Source organism: Carassius auratus, chromosome 3 (genome assembly GCF_003368295.1).
Source record: "Carassius auratus strain Wakin chromosome 3, ASM336829v1, whole genome shotgun sequence".
NCBI lineage: Eukaryota > Metazoa > Chordata > Actinopteri > Cypriniformes > Cyprinidae > Carassius > Carassius auratus.
Window position 1 is genome coordinate 24,727,694 of NC_039245.1, and position 19,351 is coordinate 24,747,044.

Below are 19,351 nucleotides of genomic sequence, written 5' to 3' on the forward strand. Positions count from 1 at the left end.
ATTTATTTCTAGAAAATACAAATACAGCGTATGACCAGATGCTACAAGCTAAATGGTAGCATCCAGACATTTTCTTCATAAATAAAACTAATAGAAAATGGATTTTCAGAGGAAAGAGCGCAGATGACTTTATCCGTTTCCTGAGGGCAAATGCACACAGTTATAAAAACATGTACATGAACGTCAATCGCTCGATGGATGTCATTTGCACACACGTTTCTACAGCTCAATCAACTCTAGAAAGCTGGAAACACACTCATCTAGAGTCAGTATATCAGTGTCAGCTGATTGGTACCTCATTAAAAGCTCATTATTGGGAAGGAAGCCCAGCACTCCCCCGGCCAAACAACAGCCCTGAGGGTTTCCCCCCATTAGGCTCGTTCCACTCGACGAAAGACACCTGTCCATCTCATGTTATTATAGAGTTATTACACAATCCCAGATCCAGAGTTAACAAGCCTTATTTTCAGAAGTAGGTTTGTGATGATGGATGAAGCACACAGTGTGCTGTCTGATCAATAAATCTTTCACACGGGCCAAAACAGGTCCTTTTGATAACTGTGTTTTATGCATTACTTACTGTATAGACGGGTCTAGTTTCTGTTTAACATTTACATTTATTATAAAGGTCGCAGAATTATCAATCCTTCAAGATTTCATTTCCTCCATCCTCAGTGAAAAAGTGAAAAATTAATAATGGAGTGTAATAAAGGTGAATTAAATAGACGTTAAGCTCTACAGACAACATCCACAGCATGTAGAAAATACCTATGAATTATAAAATGTAAATCATAAAAAAAAAAAAAAAATGAATAAAAAAAAATGTAAAAATTAAATACAAGGAATGTTCCAGATTATATTAAATGTTAAACTCTATGGGTAGCATTTAACAAAAACAATAATAATATTTTATTATTATTATTATTATATAAGACATGTCGAAAATACGGATGAATTATAAAATGTAAATCATTTAAAAGAAAAATTATAATACATTTTTTTTATTAAATTAAAAAAAGGAATGTTCCAGCTTATATTAAATGTTAAACTCTATGGGTAGCATTTAACAAAAACAATAATAATATTTAAATTTTATTAATTAAAAATAATAAAATTTTATATTAACTTCTAAAATGTATTAGTTAAACTCTATGCACAGCATCAAAGACATGTCAAATGCATTATAAAATTGAAATAATTTCAAATAAAGAATAAAATAATTTACAACAATAAAAATCAAATGAAGCCAGCAAAAATACAGTTTACAGAAATGCATTTACAATGAAAGTCTCTAAAGGCAATCATAATAAATGTAGAACTACATTTGTGTTTGTTTTATGCCAAATTAAGGATTAAGTTCAATTTATACTGACCATGAAACATTCCTCGAATGTCATGTAATCGTTTTTTTTAAACTGGCATGAAAATCTCCTCCTGAAACAGACCATCGCTGGAGTTGAACAGAAGAATAAAACCTTTTGAACAGGGAGAAAGAAAATCTGGATGATGAATTCTCTTGTTGGAAAACCGAATGTTCCGTGACAGTTAATTATCATCATTTATTATTATTATTCTTCATGCCTTTCAGCACCTTTGTGATGTTTACTTGACCTTTGCATACGTTAATTCAACTCAGAACTGTACATAGATCTTTAGATTAGTGTTTAATGCATAAATTGACTTCCAGCCACACACACACACACACACACACACACACATCTTCATGTCTGGATTACACATTTCTCCCTCAGAACACAAAATGTCATCACTGGCCTGGCTGTAGGATGCGTGTATAATAATCGTAGTCGTAAGTTTGGGTCAGTGAAACCACATGCTGCAAGCGCGCGATGGGTTTCCAGCGGTTGTGGAAACATCAGCAGCTGCCAGGAGCGAGGTTCAGAGAGCGAGCGGCGACGCTGCCACGTTTAATGACATTACCACCACCACTGTTTAAAGAAATCACCTCTTTCAGTGATTAATGACACTTTTCTTGGCGGTTCATTGGAAGGGTTGCAGACAGTGTTTCATGTGGACTTTAAAAGGCTGGGATGTGATTGGATTGGCCGTCTGAAATGTGATTGGCTGCTGGCTGCTGGTCATCAGTGTTTGATGTTGTTACAGATGTGTGATCTTCTTCCTGTGAGGTGTGTTGTGAGGGGCAGGCGATGGTAAGGACTGTTGTGTGTGTCTGAACGCTTTCTTCGCCTGTTTAACCTGACTAACAGAGAGTTCACCTGCACGACGAGCTGCCTAACCAGTGTCTTTGTGGCATGTTTTAGGATAAAATACCAGCAGCACATGCTTTCTGCAACTAAACACACTGTAACTCCTGCCTATGAACCTCAGCCGCTTCTGCAGGGTGAATGTTAGCTGGGCAACAGATACTGTATTATTTAGCATGATTGATTCTTTTACATTTTAATGCGCTACAGTTTGGGGTCAGGCTTTTTTTTGTTTTGTTTTTTTTGAAAGAATTATCACTTTTGTTCATTAAGGATCCATTAAATTGATCAAAAATGACAGTAAGGACATTTATAATGTTATTATATATATATAGAGAGAGAGAGAGAGAGTAAATTATGTTCCTTTAAACTTTGTATTTCTCAGACAATCCTGAAAAAAAAAATTTATCACAGTTTCGACAAAAATATGAAGCAGCACAACTGTTTTCAACATCGATAGGATTTTTTTTTTAGCAGCAAACCAACATATTAGAAAGATTTTTGAAGGTGAATCATGTGTCACTGATGTGAAGTGATGCTGATCTCGGGAATTAATTATACTTTTTAAAGTATATTAGAGTAGAAATCTGTTATGCAAAATTGTATTCATATTTCACAAATTTACTGCTTTTGCTGTGTTTTTGGTCAAATAAATGCCTTGGTGAGCAAAAGAGACTTCATTTAAAAACATTTTAAACAGCTGTGTATATTATATCATGTTTGGAAATTAATGAATTAAAGTTTATTTGAATGTCTGTCACAACTAAACGACATTATTTTCACAAAGCTATCGTTTAAATATAATAACATTAATACTGGATCTGATCCAAGTCTGTCTTGTTAAATGATACATATCATCCATCGCTTTGTTTTCCTTGAAGGTCAGGTTTTTTGGAAGTTTAATTTCGGTGGAAATATGATGTAATGTTTTCTTTGAAATCTCTTAACTCTGCATTATGATTGCGCAGATGGAGATGGAGAGGAGAGATGTTTGACGGGACTAGGGCTGGATCTTGTCCCGGAGCTTGAGGAAGATGAAACCACAGAAACACTCCCAGAAGATGCACACCAATCAGAAACCACCGCCCTGTGAAGTGGGCGGAGTCCAGTCCTCACACAGCCAATCGAAAGCTATGTTCGTAACGGAATACTTGCATACTTACCGCCTAGTTTATTCTTCCTGTTGTTTTTAAGGATGTGAAAGTATTCAAAATGAAAAACATTTTAAACATGACCTCGGTTACCGTATGAGTAAATACAGGTATTAAGCATTCAGATTTAAGTACAAAAATGATTTTAACTTTTATGAGATTGATCAAATCATGAGTCATCGCAGTTGCTTCTGGTTCAAACGTCACACTGGAAATGGAAGGTCAAGTCGATGCATTGCATTGTGGGATATGGTACCCATCACAGTGTGCAATTATAGTAGGTAGAAGCACACAGAAAATGTGTATCCCATCAAGCAGTAGTATACATACTACATACAGCACAAGTAGTGAACGCAGTATGCTATTCAGAACATAGCCATTCACTTATAAACTCTGACCCCTATAGAAGACAATACATTTACACAAAATACACAAAAACTGTAAAACATCAGGTGGTTCCTGGAGTCTCTCTGTCCTCACAATGCTGGCACATTGTAACCATATACCAGAAGAAGAAGAAAAAACTGTACGCACACGTAAACATGCTGTACAATCTTGATTTCATTCACAAATGGCATAAAGCTGGTTTGGGTTCTAATCAGATATGAATGTCTTTATGTTTTGTGATGTTTTGCATAACAAGTGTTATATATGTGTGCCTTGAAAACCGTAAATCACTGAGTTTGTGTGACTGATGTCCCACGCACTTCGCTTATCATGGTGAATGTACTTTATTCAAATATATTTTAATCATTCCTTTCAATGATTCTTTTAAGATGTGACAAAAATTGGATTTCAAAAAGGTTAAGGCAATGAATAATAATGGTTCTAAAGATACAGTTGATTTACTACATGCAAAAATATGATTTGTACTTTGAAGTATTTTTCCTGGGCTGCGATGCAGACTGCATTAGGGCATTACAGTCATTTTTGTATTAGTATAGTAGTTTTTAACATTTGTGATTATGTTTTACAGGGTAGTGAAGTATGTACTACCAAGTACCATTATCAATTTATCTGATTAATCCATCCTCTTTTGACCACTGAAATAAACCCTGCACAATCTATTATGAAATACTTCATTCTCTAAATGACCAAAGATGGGTTTTTTAAAGTGCATGATCGTGTGTCAGAGCTTTAGTGGGCTGTTTCATGTTGTATGTGATGCAGAAACGGCACTGACAACATTAATGTGAACGAAAGGGTTAATGGATCAGTCGAGCTCAGGAACCGTCAGCTAGAAAGCCAAAGTCATTCATTCCTTTCATCAATGAGTATGCATGTTTATTTCTGTGGATATGTTATCTTGAATAGGATTTCCTAATTGTACTTATTGAGTTTTTGTTTCACCTCCTTTTGTGGTGTGTGTGTGTGTGCATTTCCTCCATCTGAATTCTAGTTCTTTCTCCAGTGCCTCAGATGAACAATTGTTGTACAAATTCATTTTTTTCCTGATTACTATGTCTAATAAAATGCTTAATTACAGGAACCAAATATATCTCAGGGTTTTTTTTTTTAGTACTGTTTAATTTACAGAAACAAGGAAGTGTTGGTTACACAAAAGTAAAAACTGATTTATGATGATATATAAATAAGCACATTGGGGATTTTATTAAGTATATACTCCATGAAGATTGTCTTTCACTCCAGTCAGTCACAAAACATTATAAAGGGGAAGTGACTATGCCCAGAAAGCGAAGAGGAACACAGCCACTGATATACAGATGATGAGGTTGGCGTTTACCAGGTGTCTCATACAGGGGTCTTCCTCGAGCGAACACGTCACAGTCTCTGGAGGGGGAGACTTGGGCTTCTCTCCTTTCTGCTTCTCCATTCCACAGATCCAGAACAGAGCAGATTTGAGTTTAGATGAAGCCGCCTTGCTGGACGCAGAACTACAGGAGTCTGGTGACAATAATGCATTTAGAATTACGTGTAATCAAGTTTTACCTGCATGAATATACTTTGAGGATGAGGTGTATTATATTTTTATTATTATCACAATTGGCAATTTTTTTTAAATGCACTGATGGTCAGATATTAATGGTGATGTAGAATGCAAAAAGTAATTTGGTGTCATAGTATGCTCAAATCTATTTAATTTTCTCCAAATATTTAGATATTTCTCACAATTTTCCACACCACAATCAGTCAAGCTCATATCACCAGCAAACTTACACTCATTTACATCCTTCTCTTCACTCTCTGAGGCAGAAGTGTCAAAACTCATCCTTTCAAATCACCCTACAACTTGCCCGCTTGATCCTATTCCATCTCATCTCCTTCAAGCCATTTCTCCTGCAGTTGTACCTGCACTCACTCACATCATTAACACTTCCCTCCACACTGGTGTTTTTCCCTCATCATTTACACAGGCTCGTATGACTCCATTACTTAAAAAGCCAACCTCAACCCATCTCTTTTAGAGAACTAAGAGACCAGTTTCCCTTCTTCCATTCATTGCAAAAACACTTAAACGAGATGTGTTCAACCAAGTCTCTACATTTCTCACACACAACAACCTTCTTGGCAGCAACAAATCATACTTCAGAAGAGGACATTCAACTGAGACTGCCTTGCCTCTTCAGTATTTATCCTGCTTGATCTGTGCGCTGCTTTTGACATGGTTAACCACCAGATCCTCCTATCAACTCTACTGGCAAAAGGCATCTCAGGAACCACACTTCAATGGTTTGAGTCTTACCTATCAGATACGTCCTTCAAAGTATCTTGGAGAGGTGAGGTGTCCAAGTCACAACATCTAACTACTGGGGTGCCTCAGGGCTCAATTCTTGGACCACTTCTCTTCTCTGTCTACATGGCATCATTAGGTTCTGTCATTCAGAAACATGGCTTTTCATACCACTGCTATGCTGATGACACTCAACTCTACCTCTCATTTCATCCTGATGAGCCGCATGTAGCTGCTCGCATCTCAGCTTGTCTAAAAGACATTTCTTCCTGGATGATGGACCATCACCTTCAACTCAACCTTTCCAAGACAGAACTACTTGTGATTCCAGCAAACCCATCGTTCCATCACAATTTCACCACCAAGTTAGGCACATCAACCATAACTCCTTCAAAAACAGCTAGAAGCCTTGGAGTTATGATTGATGATCAGCTGACTTTCTCAGACCACATTGCTAAAACTGTCCGGTCCTGCAGATTTGCTTTATTCAACATCAAGAAGATCAAGCCCTTTCTTTCGGTACATGCTGCACAACTCCTTGTTCAAGCTCTTGTTCTGTCCAGGCTGGACTATTGCAATGCACTCTTGGCAGGTCTTCCAGCCAGCTCTATCAAACCTTTACAATTAATTCAGAACGCTGCAGCAGATTACTTTTTAATGAGCCAAAAAGAATACAGGTCACACCTCTGTTTATCAATTTGCACTGGCTTCCAATATATGCTCGCATAAAATTCAAGGCATTGATGTTTGCCTACAAATCTACCACTGGCTCTGCACACATTTACCTAAATTTGTTACTTCAGACTTATGTGCCCTCTAGAAGCTTGCGTTCTGCAAATGAACGTCGCTTGATTGTGCCATCCCAAAGAAGCACAAAGTCACAGCTGAGTCCTTAGCCATCTTCAAGAATCGGCTTAAAACACATCTCTTCCATCTTTATTTGACCCTCTAACTTTAACACTCACTGTTCTAATTCCATTCTTTAAAAAAAAAAAAATCTAACTACCTTTCTAATCTTTTTATATTCTATTTTCTTTTCAGTTATTATGCAATTGTGTATGAGTGTGTGTGTGTGTGTGTAAAGACCTCTAACACTAGCTTGCTCTATTCTTTTTTATTCTGTTTTCGTTTTATTTATTATATTATTTAAAATCCCATACATGTACTGTATTAACCTAACTGAGACTTGTTATAGCACTTATATATCATTGCTCTTTTTGTTGTTTTTGATTGCTTCCACTGTCTTCATCTGTAAGTCGCTTTGGATAAAAGCGTATGCTAAATGAATAAATGTAATATAAATGTAACTAATGACTCTGTCTCCCTCTGCTGGATAACTGCACTATTAAAGTAAAAGAAACATGCATAAAATTAAATAGATCCAAATAAACTGAACAATTTGCATGGCCATTTACTGTATCTGTGCCTGCATATGGATGGGGCAAAGTACCTTCTTTTGTAGGATTTGCATCGTTGTCCATGTCTTTTGGGCACACTGTGACGTCCTCAAACGTCTGGAGATCTGAAACTGCAACCTCTTCACTTTCTTTCACAGGATCAAAGCGTGTGTACCACGTCAATCGACTGATCTGGAAAATGACAAACTTGCATATGAGCGTATTCTTCAAAATAAAATAATAGTTCACCCAAAAATTCTGTCATCATTTCCTCCCCATCAAGCTGTGCCAAACATGTATTCGTTTCTCTTTAGAAATAAACTATTCTGAAGGATGCTAGTAACCAAAACAGCCATTGATTTCTATAGCAAGTAAATGAAGACAGTATTTTCTTTTTTGAGTGGACTATCCCTTTAAGGCAAGGTTATTCAAATATTGCCCTGGAGGGCCAATGCACTGCAGAGTTTAGCTCCAACCCTGATCAAACTCACCCACCTGTGATTTTCTAATGATCCTGAAGACACTGATTAGCATGCTCTGGTGTGTTTGATTAGGGTTAGAGCTAAACCCTGCAGAAAAGTGGATCTCGTGGGTCACATTTGAGTACCCCTGCTTTAAGGTTTATAAGAGGTTTTTCTGATTTCAAATGTTTTTTTTTGTTTGAGAAATTTTAAACTGGGTAAGTGTTGGTTGTGTGTGAGTGTGTGTGTGTGTGTGTGTGTGTGTGATTTCTAACCTGCTCTGGTTTGGGCTTCTCTGTAGCCAGACTAACACACACGACCACGATGAGTGTGAGGAGGGTGAGAATGACGGAGAAGTACAGGTAGTGAACATATTTGATGATGTCAGGCCTGGTGTCGCTCTCGTAGCACTGAGGTGTGGGATAGACGAAATCCAGAATCATCCTTGTACAGCCCACCACCATGCCCACTATCAGACCCCAGAATGCACCCTACACCAACACAACAGAAAAATGAATGAAACGAGACCATGTGTGTCCCAAACTGCGAACTTCTGACCTCTATCTACTTTGTAGAATAAATGAATAGTGTTCAAACTGAAAATTCCAAAAGAGTGCATTGCTTAATATGAAAATAAAAAAAATTAAAACTTGTTGCACTTATTGAACTCAAAAAGCAGAGTAGGGGCTATCAGATTCAGATGCTACATTATAAATAACCTTCTGAGATTCATACAATAGCCAAAAGTACATGATGGAAAAAAATGCTTTGGTAAAACAATCATAAAATAAAAAAAAGTTGAAATTATGAGATGCTATGTCATAATTGTAATGAGATATGTCAAACCATGACAATCAAATATGAGATAAAACATTTATAAAAAGTATAAATTATAAGATACTGCCATTGAGAAGTCTGAGATTCTAAGTCATAATTATGAGATACATTTTATGAAATCAAAAAGTTGAAATTATGGCATACTGTCACAATTATGAGATAAAATCATGAAAGTCATAAATCTGAGATAAAAAGCTAATGAAAAAGTCATCATTATGAGATGTTTTTATGACAAAAAGCTAAAATTATGAGTCATCGTTTTTGAGATAGAAAGTCATTATGACAAAGACAAAATTATGAGTCTTAATTATGAGATAAAAGGTTGAAATTATGACATAATGACTGTCATAAGTTTGGCTTTTTATGTGATTAGCCAAAGCATGTTTTTTGTTATTATTCTGTGGCAGAAATGTGTTTATGTAGTACATACAAAAGTGCATAGTGTATATAGTAGGTCATTTGGGACACAACTACTGAGTGAGTCACTGATTCATAAACTACTAATCCATGCTACTTAAACCTCATTCACAGTTTCACCCAGGTGTAATTTTAAACAAATGATTAATGAATGCTTTTCAAAATCATATCAAATCTTGATCTTACTTGAGTGCTTAATCTACTGTAAGTACATAAGTTTTGTACCTTCTCATTGGTCCGTTTCCAGAAGCATCCCGTGAAGAAGATGACCGTTATGGGGGGCTGCAGGTACATACTGATAGACTGGATGTAAATGAAGAGCTGCCCCCCCTGACTGGCCTGAACCAGAGGAATCCACAGCACTGACACCACCACTAACACCAACACAAACACTCTTTGAGATGGAAACACACACACAAACACAGCAGTTGAAACAGTCCAGCTTTACAAGAGAGCAACATTTAGCTTTGCAGTTGTAGAATGGCAATACTAGATTAATTTACCATAAGCAAACCAGTTAAAGAAGGAATATATTTGTTAATAGCTTCTAACCACCCAGCATCATGAGAGGTTGATATTTGGTTGAATAGAAGTTCTGACATAGGGTGACCAATTCTATCTCAGGACAATGTCTAAGGCCAATGTCAATATGACGTAGGACACTTAAGAAATTCTGCTGATGTTGATATTTCATTGCTTTTAATTTGTACTATTAAAAAATCAAAATTCAGTGTCTTTCAAGCCATCTTATTGATGTTAAACATTGACAGTTAATCGTCAACCATGAAAATGTAATCAAAAACCAATGTCTGCTAACATCAAAATGTTAATGTCCACAAAACGTCATAGATGTTGATATTTAATTGGTTTTCAAACATGGTATTAAATAACCTAAATTCAGTGTGTGTCCAATGCTGGAGGTTTATGCAAGCCAACATTGGGTTTTGGCGTCAATCCGATTTTCCTTTCCAACCAAAATACGACATTTTCCAATGTTGGTAGTTGATGTCAAGCCAATGTTGGGTGTTGGCATCAAAATGATTTTCATTTCCAGCCAAAATAACAATGATTAATAATGCTGATGTTGATATTTAATTGGTTTTAAGTTGTGGTATAAAATTACCAAGATTCAATGTCTTTCAAACATTGTGTTGATGTTAAACACCGACAGTTAATCATGAGGTAACCTATGGTAATCAAAAACACATGTCTCCTAAATATGACAATGTTAATATCTACATAACAGAAAATGATAAGATCATTAGATGTTGATTTCTCATTGGTTTTCAGTCTGGGTTTTAAACAACCAATATTCAGTGCATGTCCAATGTTAGAGGTTGATGCAAGCCATTGTTGGGTTTTGGCATTAACCCATTTTTAATTACCAACCAAATTAACGTCAGCCTGTTGTTAGAGCCTTTCTGTGTACTTTTAAATGCAAACAGCCATTTTATGTCTTGACAATGTTTAACATCATGTCAATTTGATCGAGAACACTGACAAATACAGCTGATGTTGATATTTTGTTGGGTTTAAAACGTGCTATTAAGCAACCTAAATTCAACGTCTTTCCAATATTGGAAGTTGATGTCAAACCAATGTTGGTGATTTTCATATCCAACCAAATTAACACTGACAAATAATGCTGATGTTGATATTTGGTTGGTTTTCATGCTACTAAGTAACCAAAATTCAATGTCTTTCAAACATCATACTGACATTAAACACTGACAGCTAATCATGAGTTAGCATATGGTTTATCAAAAACCAACATTTAAAAACACATTAATGTCCAAATAACATTAGATTAAAACATCATTAGAGATTGCTATTTCATTTAATTAATGATGGAGGATGAAGGCAAGCCAACCCTGGATTTTGGTGTCAACCTGATTTTCCTTTCCAACCAAATGGTCCAATGATGGAGTCTTTCTGGGTACTTTTAAATGCAAATAGCAATATTCAGGAAAGAGAAATTGATCAATTGTTCTTTAGAATCTAGTGTATATATCAGCTTGTTGTTGTCAAACCTTCCCACAATCATGAGCTCCCACTCGGAGGCAGTGCGGCGGATGTTTCTCCAAAGGTCCATGGTGAAAATGGTGCTGGAACTGTTGAATATGGAGGTCAGAGAGGACATGAGAGCAGCCAACATCACAGCCATCATTAAACCCCTCAGACCTTGACAAACACAGAGGGAGAAAATGATTAATCACAGCCACCTGTTCTAGAAACTGAAAATTGTAGAAAAACAACCTACAAACCACTTTTATTACAGAGGCTAAGTTGTATAGGTTTTAGTGAAACTGCTATAAATTGGTTCAATGATTTTTTTATCTGAAAAAACTCAGTGTGTATCGTATTAAAAAACGAGAAAAGGTGTTCCACAGGGTTCTATTTTAGCACCAGTTTTATTTTCTATTTATATTAATGACGTTGGTCATGGGATAACCTGAGCTAGAATTAATTTATATGCTGATGACACAATTATTTACACAGTAGCACATCCGGTGAATCAAGCCATAGAGGTCTTGCAAGAATCACTGCAACTGTCATTGTCCAACTTAAAATTGGTTTTAAACTCAAAGAAAACAAAATACATACTTTTCACTCATCGTCACAATGAAACAGATTAATCTATTTCAACTTTACAAGGAGAATCTATTGAAAGAGTAAGTTGTTATACATTCTTGGGCATATGGTTGGACAACAAATTGGAATTTTATGTACATATTGAAAAACTTTTGAAAAAGCTTAGACTAAAATTGTGTTTTCTTTCCTGCTTAAAGAAATGCTTTCCTTTTGAAGCGAAAAAGAGAATTATACAAAGTTGTTTCCTGTCAGTGTTAGATCATAGTACGTGATTTATATGCATTCAAGTTTATCTTCACTTAAAAAGTTGGACTATGCACACCATGCTGCCTTACGTGTTGTGACAAGTGCTTCTTCACGCACTCATCATTGTTTACTGTAAGAATTGGTGGGATGGTCCTCTTTGTTTCAAAGAAGGAAAGTGCTCATGCTGTTGTTTATCACTAAGGCACTGTTAGGTAAATTACCTTTTATCCTTTAACACATGTAATTACAACACTAGATCTTATGCTTAAGAAGTATATTCAAAGCTCGGCAAAACTGCCTTCTCTTTTCTTTTTTTTCTTTGCTCCTTCATTATGGAGTCAGTTGCAGAGTGTTATTATGCTGGAAACACTCCCCTCTTTACATTTAAAAAAAAAAAAAAACCTTTAACGGTCTACTCTTAATAAAACATGTACTTGCTATGAGTAAATGCTTGTTGTTTTTTTTATAAAAAAATGTTGTCACATATTTGTGATCATCTAAATGTAGGACATAATTTTGTTTGTTTTATGTGTTTGTAATAGTTTTATTGTAAAACTTTTTGTGCTATCTTGGTAAATCCAGGTCTATCATGGTAAAATAAAGGATAAATAAAAATGAAGAAATAATCCTGGAATCTCACTGATACCTGCAGGAAGGAGCTCCATGACCAGTTTGGCGTAAGCAATGTCTGAGCAGCCCACCGGATTCCCACAAACTTGTTTACACACATCCGGGTCTCCACAGCCCACCTCATCTACAATTCACACACACGTTCACATACATTTTAAGATAACAAACAGTGCTTTAGATGTTCAAAGGCCTTCAACTTTAGTGTTTGCTTCAGTGACGCACCAGGGTAAAGTATCCTGCTGATCATGCCTGGAATCACCATCATGAAGAAGGGCAGGACTTTGAGGTAAGCGGCAAGCAAAGATCCTCCTTTAGCATGCACAATGTTCTTCGAAGCAAGTGAACGTTGAACTATGACCTTCACACAGGAGCGATAACAAAATATATTATGTTTGGAGACAGATGATGAACATCAGATTAGATAGATCTACTTCTGTATATCAGCCATCATGAGAACTGTGTTTAAAATAAGTAAGACCAGTCAGCCCTGCTGGTTCTTCACCTGGTCAGAACACCAGTACCACATGGAGGGTATGGACATGCCCAGGATCACCCCGGGCCAGGGCAGGTCAGAGGTCACAGGGTGACGGAATATGTGAAAGGCATCCTCCCGTGGGATCCCGCAGGTGGTGTTGGGCACTCGGATGGAGGGAATAGCCTGAGGATACTTGTCCAGGACAGCTTGAAAACCCCCAACCTCTACAAAACCTTCACAGCGACATTGAGAAGAGTATTTTATTATTGTTTTCCAGGCTTCAGGTCTTCAATCAACATCATTGCCATCGACACTCACTGAAGCCCATCAGGATCAGGGCTCCGATCACCATGACCAGAGTCTGGACCGCATCGGTGTAGATCACTGCCGCCAGACCACCTGTGACCACATCAGATTAGAAGACTTCCTCATTTCTGATTTCATTACAATAGTGCTGTCTACACTGCAACTATAACATTTTTCCAACTGATGAACGATCACAAAAAATTAAAACATTGGGTTACACTTTGTTTTAAGGTGTCCTTGTTGCAGTTTAATTATACATGTAAGTACTGAGTAATATTGATTAACTAAATGCACTTACTATACGGCTAAGGCTAAGATTAGGGTTTGGCTTAGGGGTAACGTTACTTGCATGTAATTATGCATAGTTATTATTAAATACGTACATGTAACGTGCAACAAGGACACCTTAAAATAAAGTGTTGACAAACATTTTATGAGAATAGTGAAGTCCAAACTGCAACTATAACATTTATTATAATACACACACACACACACACACACACACAAAGCTGCCTGACTTTAATTGCTTGCACATTTAATGCTTGCAGCAGACAACATAACCGTGCAGACTTATAATAAACAGAGTGTTATCCTCTGTGATATACAGTACAGACCAAAAGTTTGGAAACATTACTATTTTTTATGTTTTTGAAAGAAGTTTCTTCTGCTCATCAAGCCTGTATTTATTTGATCAAAAATACAGAAAAAACAGTAATATTGTGAAATATTATTACAACTTAAAATAATAGTTTTCTATTTGAATATACTTAAAAAATAATTTCTTCCTGTGATGCAAAGCTGAATTTTCAGCATCATTACTCCAGCCTTCAGTGTCACATGTAACATCAGTCTATCACATGATCATTTAGAAATCATTCTAATATTCTGATTTATTATGAATGTTGGAATCAGTTCTGCTGTCTAATATATTTGATGAATGAAAGGTTAAAAAGAACTGCATTTATTCAAAATAAAAAACAAGTTCTAATAATATATTTTCTTTACTATCACTTTTTATCAATTTAACACATCCTTGCTGAATAAATGTATTGATTTTATTTAAAAAAAAAAGAAAGAAAGAAAATTACTGACCCCAAATTACTGACCTGTAGTGTATATTGTTATTACAAAATATTTATATTTTAAAAACATAGCTTCTTTTTTTTTTTTTTTTTTACTTTTTATTCATCAAAGTATCCTTAAAAAGTACCACATGTTCAGAAAAAATATGAAGCAGCAGAACTGTTTCCAACTTTGATAATGAATCATCATATTAGAATAATTTCTAAAGGATCATGTGATAATGATCCTAAAAATTCAGCTTTGCATCACAGAAATAAATGATAATTTAAAGTATAATACATTTAAAAACAATTATTTTAAATTGTAATAATATATCAGAAATTTTTTTCTGTATTTTTGATCAAATAAATGCAGGCTTCATGAGCAGAAGAAACTTCGTTAAAAACATTAAAAATAGTAATGTTTCCAAACTTTATTTTAGTCTGTACTGTAGATGTTAATATAGTTATCCTTCTTGGTGTGAATGGGCCTCAACTATAACTATGAAGTTTTAATAATCGTTCAAATTCTGTGAGAATGGGGACGCCCACACCACACCACAACTATAACAATAACAATAACAACACAGAGGAATGATACTGTTGGAATAACCTTCAAAAGGATTCCAGCTGGTGAACCATAAAAACACTGATAGACAATCAGAATACATGTGACTTCAGAGCAGTAGTTTGATTGATCTATTTAGGCTATTTGATGTGTAGTTTGTATTTGTATCAGTAGTAGTAAAATTAAGTATGCAAGTAAGCAGTAGTTTTATATATTTTTACCATAGACATAAGTAATATTTTATATGTCTATGATTTTTAAGGTTTCGCTGCTCAATATTTACTGCTGCAAATATATCACTGTATCACAGTAATCAGTTGTTTTTTACGGAATTTTGAACCCACTCACACAAAACACTTGAAGAGACAGAGGGAGTGTAGGCGCTAATACAGTTATCATTACAGTTATCGCTAAAAAGTGATCAAATATCTGACCTGCGATGGTGTATAGAGCGGTAATGCCAAGGAGCAGAACCACAGCGAGGTAGATGTCCCACTGCAGAGCCTGCTGGATGAACACAGCTCCTGCATACATGTCCACCTGCACACACAGCTCACGGCTGATCAGCACATCCGCTCTGCTAATTACACTTTTACATCTGCCATACTTACTGATATTTTTGTGAAGATGTAGATAAAGAGATATAAAACACAAAGAAATAACTGTATCCTTTTTCCACCAAATCTTTTCTGTAGATACTCGGGCATTGTTGTGACCTGCAAAATAGTGTAAATTCATCTTAATTCACACAAACTGTAAAAACAACCAGATGGACACAGTTGCAAATGGATATATGCAACTTTTGAACATTAATTGTAAAAAGTGTGTGTATGTGTGTGTATAAAAGTGACAGGAAACATTTTTACAATCAATGTGGAAACACTTTATAATAACCTGCATTGATAAATCATTAACAAACATTATATAATTCTTAAAGGATCATTAGTTAATATAAATTCACATAGCTAGAAATGTTTACTAATAAACTTATTAAACACTATCTAATGCTTAACAGATAGTTATTTTGTATAAATTAAAATGCTTAGAAATGTCATAAAACTTATATGATTCAATTAAATATATTAATTAAATATGTCATTAGATACATGAACTCAAGTTAAATTAAAAAAAATTTGTATTCAAAAGTGCAACAAATCAGCATTTAATAATTGTATGATTTCTGTTAAAATCATTTGTAGATTTTTAAGAAGTGCATGACCGTATAAATTGAAAGTTTAATGACATGTAAGCATTAACTAATGATTTGTTAAGCATTATATACAATTTGTTAATGATTTATTAATGTAAGTTATTCTAAATAAATACTACAGTAACCGACTGTAGTAACGATGCTGAAAATTCAGCTTTACCATCACACAAATAACATGTTAAAATAATGTAATTATATTTCACAATAATACCTTTTTTACTGTATTTTTTTATCGAATAAATGCAGCCATTGTGAGCATATAATACTTTTTTTTTAAATGCTTAAAAATGATACAAACTGCAAACTTTTGAATAGCAGTACATACACATTTTTTTAATAAATCACTTTTATTGCTTGAGACCGGTTAAATATACCACAAGTGTATGCATTACTGAATTCTGTTGCTGTCTCACCCTTGATGCAATATAGATGGGTAAAAACAGCCAGCCCAAGAGCAGCACCATCAGCATGCCCTGCACACCAACACAAGACATGATGAATCTCTGAGACATTACCTCTGTTACAGCAGAAGCACATTTCTGTCAAGACAACTCTCGGAGGGATAACACCTCATAGCAGATCTATACAGGTGGAGCTGGGGAAGGAGGAGGCTTTCTGACGCAAGCTGTGACTGCTATGGCCATCTCAAGTCATATATCTGAATGTTGAGCAGCGAGCTCATTGGCTACTGATACAGGAGAGAACCAATCAGCTGTGCCATGTGATGATGATGTCATTACGTCAGACTGAGATAGACCTGGCTCAGAGTTTCATGCCAGAACTCTGTGTGTAGACCTCACTCATTCCCAGAAGTCTTAGCTTTTTTACATAATGTACTCTATGAAGTGGTATATTAATGCACTCTCTATCTCTTCAATTGTAGATGTGGTGTGCTTACGTTCCATTCATAAGCAGTGGCTGCGATACCCGCGGCCGCCCCAGAGCCGGCGAGACCGATGAAGTGACCACTGCCCACATTACTGGCAAACAGAGAGGCGCCCACCTGCACAGACACCACAGACGAGGCTGAAATTACACCCGACCTAAGGTTTAGATTCAATTTAAATATTGCATTTTTCATCACTTAACTAAAAAGACCTTTTAAAACATGAATCTCCCCTGATCACACTGCACCCCGAAATCAAAAGGGAAAAAAAAAATACATTTCGCATAACAGGCCAATTTGTTAGGTCTTAATTATTTTCATTAAACATTTTAAGGCATTTTTCATCACCATAATCTATAAATAAAATAATTAACTAAAACTGAAACCATAAACCATTTTGCTTGAAATAAAATTAACTTAAACTTTAACTGAAATAAAAGAATATATAAAAAACATGAAGTACTAAAATAACTTAAAATAACCTAAATAAACTAAAACAGATACAGTAAATACATTTTTTTAAATAAAAAACAAAAACAGAAAAGAGAAGAGAAAACACAACAACAACAAAATGACTAAAACTAACCCAAATTAAAATGAAATCTGAAAATATAGAAGTCAAATCTGATTCAAACTATCAACAAGAACCGGTGGGAAATTGTGCTTAAATGTCATGAAAATAATAACAGAAAATGTTAATGCTCCTAAAAATAGGCTTTTATTTTATGCATTCAATTTTTTGAGAAGTAACACTGTATAATGCATACAGTTTTTGTATTAAAGAAATGAAAATAATGTCAAATGTAAATGGTCTTAAAAATAAGCTTCATGGTTTGATTGAGATTTAATCACTTACCGGCCACCAAGTCATATTTTTGCCAGCAAGGAAGTATCCATCCACCGTGCTCCTCTTGGTCTTCCACATGGACTGTTGAGTGAGCAAAGGTTATAAATATTCCATAAACAAGATGTGAAGCCATAAATGTGATAAGTAGCTCATTTACTGGAGTTAAATTCAGCTACAACACGTGTAATATTACACAGACAACAGACACTTATTATAGAGAATTGTGTCACTGTGAAACACATCATCTAGATACAGCTTCAGTAAACTTACCCATAAGCCCACTGCCAGAACCAAGAGGAAGTAGATGACAAGCACCACTATATCTGTGTTGGCCAGGGTGGTCGGGCGCGAGGTGTCCTCCGCGGTGGGGGAAGGGGAAACATTGGGATGCTCGGTGGCAGCCATGAGGAGTTTCTCAGGTACGTGTCACTTTATAACAACAGATAACAGATAATCGCTGTCATCAGCACACTTTGACAAACTCACTCGGTGTAATGATATGAAGAAGTAACTGTGTGCATGTTAATACTTCTCCAAGAATCACAGAGAGACTGGGTATAAGTTACAGAGGAATGGCAAATGTTTGCCTATGGAGTGTAAGACTTAAATTAACCCCATAGTAAGTTCAGCAAAACCTCCAACAGAAATGGCATTACCCTCGCATTTTCTGATTTCAAGTCCACATTTGATAAAGAAAGAAACCATACATAAGCCATGTCTCCTCGCAGATACTTTGGATTTAATCATTTTTACTCTTGACAGAAGAGAGAAAGATATGCAAACATGCTTACAGAAGCCTTTCAAAGTTTGATTTTAGCATTAAAGCATTTGCATTATCTTCAGTCTCAAAATATCTGAAAACACACACTATTAGTTACCTAAAGGGTTTCCACTACTTTTCACTACTCAAGTTGTTCATTATACAGAATTTAATGTTTGCGTTTCTAAAGTGCAATTTAGAAACTTTTAAAACTAGTTTTAAAAAAGAACAAGGGCTAAAAATGATCATTGTAAAAAGTTAAAGGTGTTGACCTTCAGCCTAAACCTGAAAATCTCAGCATTAGTAAGTTATAATGCTAGTCACCCATACTAAATCATACCCAGGTAACAACACATCTACATATTTTACTGATTTAGTCAGGTTTACTTAAAACTGGCATGTAAAAATGCACAGCATAAAGTTGTAGCAGTATAAAAGCAGTATAAGAGAAACAGAGCAACTAAAGTTAAAGACTCACCTAAATAACGGGTCAGAAACAGGAAGAGAGCTTTAACTCAATATACAGTGCATTTAAATAGGACAGAAGGGTCTCCAGTGAATGAGCGCAGAAATTTCTCTGATGATCCCTCTCT

General features: G+C 35.5%; 2 protein-coding genes across 4 annotated transcripts in view; one reads left to right on the forward strand and one right to left on the reverse strand.

The window, feature by feature from the left end:
- LOC113052056 (rho GTPase-activating protein 17-like) overlaps positions 1-4,867 on the forward strand; it is a 30,866-nt gene extending 25,999 nt beyond the window's left edge. For 2 of the 3 annotated variants that reach the window (XM_026216357.1, XM_026216340.1), the window contains one exon: positions 3,191-4,867. In XM_026216357.1, the coding sequence (XP_026072142.1) occupies positions 3,191-3,315 (125 nt within the window). In that variant the 3' untranslated portion in view covers positions 3,316-4,867. Of the gene's footprint in view, positions 1-2,121; positions 2,169-3,190 lie in introns of all 3 variants that reach the window. The other variant, XM_026216348.1, reaches the window with a different exon arrangement.
- A 6-nt stretch (positions 4,868-4,873) lies between these two features.
- On the reverse strand, positions 4,874-19,349 carry slc5a11 (solute carrier family 5 member 11). Its single transcript, XM_026216369.1, has 16 exons — positions 19,237-19,349; positions 18,269-18,427; positions 18,008-18,079; positions 17,164-17,268; positions 16,679-16,738; positions 15,667-15,771; positions 15,490-15,595; positions 13,439-13,519; positions 13,148-13,353; positions 12,868-13,003; positions 12,662-12,769; positions 11,208-11,358; positions 9,403-9,571; positions 8,199-8,414; positions 7,516-7,654; positions 4,874-5,278 (listed from the first exon to the last, which is right to left on the reverse strand). The coding sequence occupies exons 2-16, from the start codon at positions 18,401-18,403 to the stop codon at positions 5,055-5,057; spliced, it is 2,013 nt and encodes a 670-aa protein (XP_026072154.1). The 5' UTR covers positions 18,404-18,427; positions 19,237-19,349; the 3' UTR covers positions 4,874-5,054.
- Positions 19,350-19,351: the final 2 nt, after the last annotated feature.

Excerpts from the sequence above, each read along its gene's own strand:
- slc5a11 (XM_026216369.1), bottom strand. The coding sequence starts at position 18,403 with ATGGCTGCCACCGAGCATCCCAATGTTTCCCCTTCCCCCACCGCGGAG. Across the intron at positions 13,354-13,438 it reads CCTGATCCTGATGGGCTTCA|GTTTTGTAGAGGTTGGGGGT; the intron begins GTGAGTGTCGAT and ends GTCGCTGTGAAG. Across the intron at positions 7,655-8,198 it reads AGAAGCCCAAACCAGAGCAG|ATCAGTCGATTGACGTGGTA; the intron begins GTTAGAAATCAC and ends GTCATTTTCCAG.